Raw genomic sequence first — 10,363 nt, forward strand, 5'->3', positions numbered from 1 at the left:
GCTTCCCTATGAAGACACTGTGATCAACTGCCAAAATCAGAGACCTCTATTTGTCAAATTATTTTAATTCTTCCCTCAACTCTTATACCCATTATTGTAACTAAGCCCTCCTGTCTCTGTCATGCTGGCCTTCTCTACCCTGGAATCCCACAATCACCTTGGCATCCAGGGAGCCCAGTTCTATGGCAGCAGTTCCCATAACCATTCTGGGCCTGCAGTGAATACCCACCAGAGAATTTGCAGCTGCCAGTGCTCCTTCTCTAATGCAATTCTCACAGCTGTCCTTGTACCTCCTAGCACACACTTGTGGGTGAGTAAGCCAATCTCATGTAATAAATTCATCTTTTTCTAGAGTATACCAGAGAAGATCTGGCATCTCAACCTCATAGACTATAGGCCACTGTTGGGTCCATATTTCAATCTAAGCAAGCAGTCAATTAGAGCCACTTCAGTCTGCTTGAGCTAAAGGACTGACATTAGACTCTCTACTTGGTGCATTCCATCAACAAAGTCAGCCTGGCCAACATTATCTTCCCTCTACCTACCTCATCACCCTAAAGATCCATTCCCAACTGCATTGCTCTTGATATAACTTAGCAAAAATCCATCGTTTGAGTGTGTGTTGCAATTCTGTGTCACATGTATGTATGTGTCACACTTACATCTGGGGTCTGCTGAAATTTGCACCTATAGATCTATAAGTGATAAAAGACAGCTGAGGGACAGGATTGGGACCTGTGGAGAGGCAACTACTTTAGGGATTCCTATCACAGGTTCTTCAGGCAAGGAGTATATAAGCTCTTCCGTCAAGAGAATATGGGCTGCTTTTACTGGCAAAGAAGGATTTGATGATCTTAGATCCCAGTTGCATTGAAATCTGCCCAAATAAATTCCCATCCCCACTTTCAGAGTCCTATTCTTTCCCAATCAATGCTTTGAATTCATGTAAGAGACCCTGCTAAGTGGAAAATTAAAAATGGATTGAAAGCCACCCTTAGGATGAGAGCTTCATTTGTTTGTCAGAAATCTCAGAACTGAACTTATAGGAATTTCTTTTATGGCAGTGATAGAAGATTCAGATCATAAATTTGGAATTGAATACTCCAAAGTTCTTCATTTTCTTTGCCTAAGTTTCTTAGTGTGCATAGAAGCCATCAACCGGGCCGGCGCCGCGGCTCAATAGGCTAATCTTCCGCCTAGCAGCGCCGGCACACCGGGTTCTAGTCCCGGTCGGGGCACCAATCCTTTCCCGGTTGCCCCTCTTCCAGGCCAGCTCTCTGCTGTGGCTAGGGAGTGCAGTGGAGGATGGCCCAAGTGCTTGGGCCCTGCACCCCATGGGAGACCAGGAGAAGCACCTGGCTCCTGCCATCAGATCAGCGTGGTGCGCTGGCCACAGCGCGCCTACCGCGGCGGCCATTGGAGGGTGAACCAACGGCAAAAGGAAGACCTTTCTATCTCTCTCTCTCACTATCCACTCTGCCTGTCAAAAAAAAAAAAAAAAAAGCCATCAACCAAACTGGTTATGCTACTTATTTCCACTAGTATGTTCTATGGCAGCAAATATTCAAACACCCAAAGCCTTGTATTCGATTACAGATTTATACAGCGATCATTTAAGCAACTGCTTAGCTTTTGCATACTGTAAATTATTATTTAAGTATAAAACAACAGAGTCACTGATGGTTTTAAACACATTCAAATTAGAAAACCAAGAGGGGGGGCCGGCACTGTGGCACAATGAGTTAAAGCCCTGGCCTGAAGCGCCGGCATCCCATATGGGCACAGGTTCTAGTCCCAGCTGCTCCTCTTCTGATCCGGCTCTCTGCTATGGCCTGGGAAAGCAGAAGAGGATGGCCCAAGTCCTTGGGCCCCTGCACCCACGTGGGAAACCTGGAAGAAGTTTCTGGCTCCTGGCTTCGGATTGGCTCAGCTCCGGCCATTGCAACCATCTGGAGAGTGAACCAGCGGATGGAAGACCACTCTCTCTGTCTCTACATCTCTCTGTAACTCTTTCAAACAAATAAAAATAAATCTTAAAAAAAAAAAAAGAAAGAAAGAAAACCAAGAGCGATAATCCAGGCCAGTCTAGGGAATTAAGATTAGATTTCCCTGGTCCCAATCCCAGAACTAGTATTTCTGCTATTTAAGATTAAACTGGGACGCATAATTAGAATGAATAATGTAAAGTAAATGAATAACTTGGTAGATGTTTTGGTATGGCAGCTATAGTCACCACTTGAGATACCTCCCATATCAGAGTCCCTGAGATTGAGTCCCACCTCTGCTTCCAGTCCAGGTTCCTGCTAATGCACCTCAGAGGCAGCACATGATAGCCCAAGTACTTGAGTTCCTGCCACCCATGTGGGAAACCTGGATAGAGTTCCAGAATCCTGGCTTTGGTCTGGCCTAGCACCGGCTGTTGCAGGAATTTGGGGAATGAACCAGTAGATGGAAGATCTCTCCTAACATACCTTCATTTTTCAAATAAACAAATATTTGCTTTAAAAATAAAAGAATTGGGGCCGGCGCCATGGCTCACTAGGCTAATCCTCTGCCTTGCGGCGCCAGCACACTGGGTTCTAGTCCCGGTCGGGCGCTGGTTGCCCCTCTTCCAGGCCAGCTCTCTGCTGTGGCTAGGGAGTGCAGTGGAGGATGGCTCAAGTGCTTGGGCCCTGCACCCCATGGGAGACTAGGAAAGCACCTGGCTCCTGCCTTCAGATCAGCGCAGTGCGCCGGCTGCAACGCGCCAGCCGCAGCGGCCATTGGAGGGTGAACCAACGGCAAAAAGGAAGACCTTTCTCTCTGTCTCTCTCTCTCACTGTTCACTCTGCCTGTCAAAAAATAAAAAAAATAAAATAAAATAAAAAGATCAATGAGATGATGTATGTGAAGTCTTATTAGTGTAAAAGATATTGTAAATACTCAATAAATTCCTGCTTTTTCCTTCCATCAATTCTACATTCTATTCATTATCTGGATTGAAGAAAAGGCTGATCTAGTTTGCCAACACCAACTACAGTCTGCAGGCTAAATTACCTGCCATCTGTTTTGAAAACACTGTTGTCTTGAAACGCAGCCACATCCATTTGTTTTCATGACCTCTATGACTACCTTTGTGCTACAACAGCAAAGTTGAGTGATTTCCCAAAAACAGTATGGTCCTTAAAGCCAGGAATGCTACCAGAGATCATCAATATAAAAGTTTGCTGATCCCTGTTTGAGATTCCCACAGCACCTAAAACTCTCCTCTCCATTTGTGTAATTATTCAGCCTCCACATCTAGAGCTGTTTTGGGTGAGAAAGGTGCATGCCTCATCCTAGGAACCAGGTCTCTTGAGATCTGACCACAGCTTCAACACCAGCAGAGTGGAGGGCAGAGTCATAAGAACCTCTGGGGGCCGGCTCTGTGGTGCAGTAGGTTAATCCTTCACCTTTGATGCCGGCATCCTATATGGGTGCCCATTCTAGTCCTGGCTGCTCCTCTTCCAGTCCAGCTCTCTGCTATGGCCTGGGAAAGCAGTGGAAGATGGTCCAAGCACTTGGGCCCCTGCACCTGTATGGGAGACCCAGAAGAGGCTCCTGGCTCCTGGATCCTGGCTTCAGATCAGCCCAGCTCCAGCTACTGCAGCCATTTGGGGAGTGAACCAACCAATGGAAGACCTTTCTCTCTGTCTCTCCCTCTCTGTCTGTGACTGTACCTTTCAAATAAATAAAATCTTCAAAAAAAAAAAAAAAGAATTTCTGATAGCAAGACAGCCAATCCAGTGCAGAAGACAAAAACATAACTTGGTAGACTCTGTGGTTTCCAGCCCTCCCCCACTCCTCTGCCTCTGGGGTTATAAAGCAGGGTCAGGGAGAGAGTGATCAAAGCAGCTTGCCATGGGCAGCATCGCTGGGAAAATGCAGGCTGTGCTCCTTTTGTTGGTCTTTCTCGTGCCTCCTGAAGCTGCAGCTGGTGAGTCTATGGGATAACTCCCTGGCCTATGGTCCTCAGCCACTCTTCCAAATGCACCAACCTAAGTCAAAGACAGGGCCTCCTTGCAAGTGTTCCAGGGGAAATCTGTACCTGGAAGAGTCAGGCTCTCTCCTGCAGCTGGCAAGTTTCCCTGGGACAAAAAGTCGTGGGTGGAGAAAGAACCAGAAAGCTGGCTTTGGAAGTTCTGTTTAACCTGCTTTCTTCAATATACTCACAATTCCTATTCAAGGCTCTTCTCTGGCCTTATTGTTGTTTGGAGGCAGTTAGCATGAGGATGTTAAAGCAGTCTTGGTGAGGTATCAGCTCAGAATTAGGATGGGCTGTTGTGTTCTGAGAAGATACAGATTGGCAGGATGAATTATAATAGGGAAAGTCCAAAAATAAGGATGAGGCTCAAATGGAGACCCTCAGCTTTCGTCCCCCTATTCCCTTGTCCAGTGCTATGTTGTTATAAGACTCTGTTTGAAGGCCCAGCATTCTCTCTTCCAGAGGCGATTATCGGTGGCACTGAATCCAAACCACACTCCCGCCCCTACATGGCCCATCTGAAAGTCATCACCAAGCAGGGCACTTTTGTCCACTGTGGTGGGTTTCTCATAAGCCGAGAATTTGTGATGACAGCTGCTCATTGTAAAGGAAGGTAAGAAACCTTTGATCCATCTCCTTTTCATGGAGGGAACTTGTTATAACCAGAATTACACCCAACTCTGGTGTCTCTGATGTGGTCTGCCCACCTCTAGATGGTCAGCAATGTATATTGGGATGACCTGGGACAATTTGTTTATCATCTCCATCCCCGGACAGAACTTTATGCAGAGCAGCTCAGGTCAAGGCAGGCCACTTCTCCTGTCTTGGGCAACAAGAGTTCTCTCTGTCCCATGTGTCTGCCAGGGCCCTTCCCTTTCTGAAACAGGTGTGATGGGGAGAGGGTGTGAGGAGGCCTCTGTCCTGAGTAAGGTTTGAGTCCCTCACATGATCCTGTCTCAGGAATGGGAGGGGGTGCACCTGGTGTCCCTTCTCCAAATGAGTCCTTCTGAGATCTGTACTTTTTCCTGTCTCTCTCCCCTGTCAATAGGCGCATTACTGTCACTCTTGGAGCTCATGACGTGGTGAAGAAAGAATCCACATGGCAGAAGATAGATGTTGCCAAACAATTCGTTCACCCCAATTACAACTCTTACACCAACCTCAACGACATCATGTTACTGAAGGTGGCACTGTCTGTCTTGCACTTTTCAGTTCTCCCTTCCTTAGCCCCTCTACTGCCCATACCTTTCTTTTTCTCTTCCAACCCATTTTTTCAGCCCTCCAAACCTGCCATCCCACTGGGGAGAAACTGCTGGCCCTGCCCACGACACCTCTATCAGACAACACCCCGCACTCACCGCCCACCCTGGAACTGGTCATCAATACTCACTCTCTCTCCCTGCTCACAGTTACGATGGCCCGCCATGCTGACCTTCGCTGTGGGGACAGTTCCCCTGCCTTCCCGGAGAACCTTTAGCCTGCCTGGAACAATATGCCAGGCAGCTGGCTGGGGAAAAACAGGAGTGACAGATCCACCGTCCAATACCCTGAGGGAGGTGAATCTGAGACTCATGGATGACGAGGTCTGCAACTACTTCCCGTTTTACGACCGTGGACTCCAAATGTGTGTGGGAGATCCTAGGATAATAGGATCTGTATTCAAGGTGACCGCATATCCCCACATAGGGAGATGGCATCCTTGGGAAGGGTTGGGGTCAAAAAGTTCCCTAACACAGGGATTGGTGTCTGTGTGGGTTCCTAGGACTATGGGAACTGGAGTCTTCCTAGATTCTGTCATCCCCACAACCCCAAGTCCTGCCTCTAACTTTCCCACCTAGTCTGCCATCCAGGGTTCCAGGAGAAAAAGGAAGAAGGGGAAGAGAGGCAGGATGTAGGGTCCAGGTGAGAGAAGGACAGGGAAAGAAGTAAACCCCTACCTTAGAACTTCATGAAGAGCCAGGAGTTCTGACCTGCCTCTAGCTTTCTTGGGGCTAACCAGGGCCAGACAGATCAAGGATGGGGTGACAGTAGGGAGGGCACAATCTCTGTTCACAATTTGCTTTCTCTGATCCACAGGGGGATTCTGGAGGCCCACTTCTATGTGCTGGGGTAGCCCAAGGTATTGCGTCTTATGTAAGTCAAAATGCACAGCCTCCTGCCGTCTTCACCCAAATCTTCTCATATATGCCCTGGATTAAAAAAGTACTAAAGGGCAAGTAGCTACAGAAGCCTGGCCAGCCTGAGGGAGATTCCCCGAGCCAGGGCTCACTGTGCATATTCTCTGGATGGCATGGTGCAGCCCGAGCCCAGGGACATTCTCAGAGGCACACAATCCTCAGCTGATTGCTCCCCAGTGACCCTCAATAAAGATGCAGTCTCCAGCCTTTGTGTGACTCCCCTCTGTGCTCACTTCCCCTGAGCTGCTCCGCTCCCCTCATCCTTATCCTACCCTCTGCCTTGAACGAAGATTGTACTGGGCTCCTTTCTTGACAGATTAATAATCTGGTCACTGGCTGGCACCGCAGCTCACTTGGCTAATCCTCCACCTGCAGCGCTGGCACCCCAGGTTCTAGTCCCAGTTGGGGCGCCAGATTCTGTCCCGGTTGCTCCTCTTCCAGTCCAGCTCTCTGCTGTGGCCTGGGAAGGCAGTGGAGGATGGCCCAAGTGCTTGGGCCCTGCACCCGCATGGGAGACCAGGAGGAAGCACCTGGCTCCTGGCTTCAGACTGGCACAGCGCGCCAGCCGTAGCAGCCATTTGGGGGGTAAACCAATGGAGGGAAGACCTTTCCCTCTCTCTCTCTCTCTCTCTCTCTCTCTCTAACTCTGCCTGTCAAAAAATAATAATAATCTGGTCACTAGTTTGCCTGTGTACTGTTTGATGTTATAGATTATTAAAGAAAATATTTAGAATTTAATACTCAGCCTAGGAGCCAGCTTTGTGGCATGGTGGGTTAAACCTCACTACAATGCCAGCATTCCATATGAATGCCAGTTTGAGTCCCAGCTGCTCCACTTCTGATCCAGCTCCCTGCTGACGCACCTGGGAAAACAGCTGAAGATGGCGCAAGAACTTGAGGCCCTAAAACCCACATGGGAGATCCACTTGGAATTTCAGGTTTCTGGCCCAGCCCTGGCCACTGCAGCCATTTAGGGAATGAACCAGTGAAGGGAAGATTTTGTGCTCTCTCTCCCACCCTTCTAACTCTGCCTTACAAATAAATAAAATAATTAAAAAAAAAAAACAGAGTAGGAGCTGGCACTGTGGCATAGCAGGTAAAGCTACCACCTGTGGTGCCAGCATCGCATATGGGCACTGGTTCAAGACCCAGCTGCTGCACTTCTGATCCAGCTCTCTGCTATGGCCTGGGAAAGCAGTAGAAGATGGCCCAAAGTACTTGGGAACCTGCACCCGGCTGGGGGACCTGGAATAAGCTCCTGGCTCCTGGCTTCAGATCAGCCCAGCTCCAGCCACTGTGGCCATTTGGGAAGTGAACCAGTGGATGGAAGATCTCTCTTTCTCTCTGCCTCTGCCTCTTCTTCTGCCTCTCTGTAACTCTGCCTTTCAAATAAATAAATAAATCTTTTAAAAAATCCAGAGTAATATTGGCATGGGTTTACTTTGCCCTTCCTCCTTCTGCTTCTTTTCCCAGTCTCCAAACCCGAGCCTCAGTCCTTGTGATCTGTCTATGCACCATAGCAAATTTCCACAACTGTTTTCACAAGGGACCCAGGAGAGGGATCCCCAACCTCAGTGTAAGCCTAGCCCAGAACTATATCAGAGCCACCCAAATCCAACTGTCATCTTCCTCAGAGATGCCACACTGTCACCCAGTCCTCCCAGTACATGAATTCCTGACTCAAGTCAAGCTCTGCAAAATTTGCTTCTCTACATGTACAGCAGCACCCTGAATCCCCACAACCACAAGCGCCTGAGCAGGCTCAGCACCCTCACAGCTCTATGTCCTGGTACCAGGGAAGTGGGGCATAAACTCCAGGTGGTTCTCTGGAGACTACAGCTAAGGCAACCCACATAGGTGCCATGGGGGTCACTAGGAGGCCCAAAAACACAGACACGGCCCTGTGTCCACTCTACTGTGAGAAACTACTGCTCCTCCTGGCCCCAGGACAGGACCCAGCACCTCCACCTTCCCCACTGCCTGTCAAGCCCACAGATCTGGGCTCCTGGCTTAGACACGGAATAAAAACAGATATAAACTAAAGTATGTACAATATACCAGACCTGTTAAAAAGTCTATTAGAAAAAAAGCACATGCCCAGAAAAACAAAGCCTACAACTAACTCAAAAATAGAAAAACTTACGTCAGGCAGGATTTAAAAGCATTTTTTTCTTAACTCCAGTTTTAAATTTGTGTAATGAAATAGTTTGTTAAATGTGAAACAATGAGCACAGACACTGAGTGTGTTTCCTTAGGAGACCTGAACACACACAGAGTTGCTGCTAAGGCCCTGTCACCTCTTCACCCCAGACTCTAAGGACAATGTGCACATGGGGCAGCCCCTCTTCCCAAGACGTTGGGCAACTGGGCATGTGGAGAGGGTCATCAGCCCCCCTGACTTGCCTGGCCCACAGAAAGTAGAAGATGGTGGAGATACCTGGGAGCTGGGCTGAGCCTACAGGCTGAGTAGGAATCCAAGGGCTTCTAGTGTGGCTACCACTGCAGACCAAACAGCCTCACATGGGTCCCTGGTCAAGAAAGAGCAGCTGGTGGTGGCCAGGCCACCCCAACAAAGATAAGAGCTTCAGGGCAGATGTGGGACTTGGCAGTTAAGGTGTCACTTTGGACACCCACATCCCAAATGGGAGTGCCTTGGTTTGAGTTCTGACCCTACTCTTGATTCCAGCTTCACGGTAATGTGCATCCTGGGAGACAACAGAGATGGCTCAAGTAGTTGGGTCCCTGCCACCCATGGGGAAGACCTGAGTCGAGTTCCTGGCTCTGTTTCAGCCTGGGTGTGGTATCTGGGGAGTGAATCAGCAAATGAGATCTCTCTCACGCGATCTCTCTCTAATTTTTTTTTTTTTTGACAGGCAGAGTGGATAGTGAGAGAGAGAGAGAGAGAGAGAGAAAGGTCTTCCTTTTTGCCGTTGGTTCAGCCTCCAATGGCCGCTGCGACCGGCACACCACGCTGATCCGAAGCCAGGAGCCAGGTGCTTCTCCTGGTCTCCCATGAGGGTGCAGGGCCCAAGCACTTGGGCCATCCTCCACTGCCTTCCCGGGCCATAGCAGAGAGCTGGCCTGGAAGAGGGGCAACCAGGATAGAATCCGGCACCCCAACCGGGACTAGAACCTGGTGTGCCGGCGCCGCAAGGCGGAGGATTAGCCTGTTGAGCCACAGCGCCGGCCCCCAGATAATTTTTTTCAAATGAGAGCATCATCATCACTACAGCGTTAGCTCTGAGACGTGGTGGCAGACAGCAGGAATGATAAGAGCATCACCGCATCACGAGCTCAGCAGAAGAAACGGTTCAGATAAGAGAAATCTGTCCAGCTGCACGAAGGCTCTCGATGCACTGAGCCCTGTGGCCACCCTCCCTGCCATCAAGATGCCCACAGGGAAGATGCCAAGAGGACTCAGTGGAAGGGGCAGTAAAAGAGCCCATGGAGAGATCAGAGAGGATGTCCACTAAACCTGTTCTCACAAAATTGCAAATAAGGCCAATAAAGGCAGCAGGAAAGGATAAATTTTCAGGGGGAAAAATGTAAACCAAAGGGAAAAGAGGCCAAAGTAGCGACCAAGAAACTAAAGAAGTTTTAGCTGCAGAAAATGGAGAAACTAAGAACAAGAGCCCAGCCTCTGGCAAAGCAGAAGGGAAGGCAAGTCTGACCCACACCACACTCCACATCTCATCAACACTCCCTGTATCCCTTCTTGTACAACCCAGAGGAATAGTTTTACCAAGTACTTCCCAAATGCAAGTTTTTTAGTGGCTCCAGCAATATTTTTAAGAGGGAAAGATTCCCACCTCATGCCATTTTTTAATGTATAAATTATTTTTTTAACATTTATTTGAAAGGCAGAGTTACAGAGAGGCAGAGGCAGAGGCAGAGGCAGAGGCAGAGAGAGAGAGAGAGAGAGAGAGAGAGAGAGAGAGAGAGAGAGATATCCTCCATCCACTGGTTCACTCTCCAGATGGCCGCAACGGCCGAAGCTGCGCCAATCCAAAGCCAGGAGCCAGGAGCCTTTTCCGGGTCTCCCACACGAGTGCAGCAGCCCAAAGCCTTCAGCCATCTTCTACTGTTTTCCCAGGCCACAGCAGAGAGCTGAATCAGAAGTGGAGCAGTCAGGACTCAAACCGGTGCCCATATGGGATGCTGGCACTGCATGCAGTGACTTTAC

General features: G+C 49.0%; 1 protein-coding gene across 1 annotated transcript; it reads left to right on the plus strand.

Annotated features, from left to right (window-relative positions):
• Window positions 1–3,891: 3,891 nt before the first annotated feature.
• LOC133769433 (chymase-like) lies at window positions 3,892–6,223 on the plus strand. The gene is made up of 5 exons (XM_062204629.1): window positions 3,892–3,955; window positions 4,466–4,616; window positions 5,052–5,187; window positions 5,413–5,667; window positions 6,080–6,223. Exons 1-5 carry the CDS (start codon window positions 3,901–3,903, stop codon window positions 6,221–6,223), a joined length of 741 nt encoding a protein of 246 aa, XP_062060613.1. The 5' UTR covers window positions 3,892–3,900.
• The last annotated feature ends 4,140 nt before the right edge of the window (window positions 6,224–10,363 follow it).

The sequence above is a fragment of the Lepus europaeus genome, chromosome 11 (assembly GCF_033115175.1).
Source record: "Lepus europaeus isolate LE1 chromosome 11, mLepTim1.pri, whole genome shotgun sequence".
NCBI classification, from domain to species: Eukaryota; Metazoa; Chordata; class Mammalia; order Lagomorpha; family Leporidae; genus Lepus; species Lepus europaeus.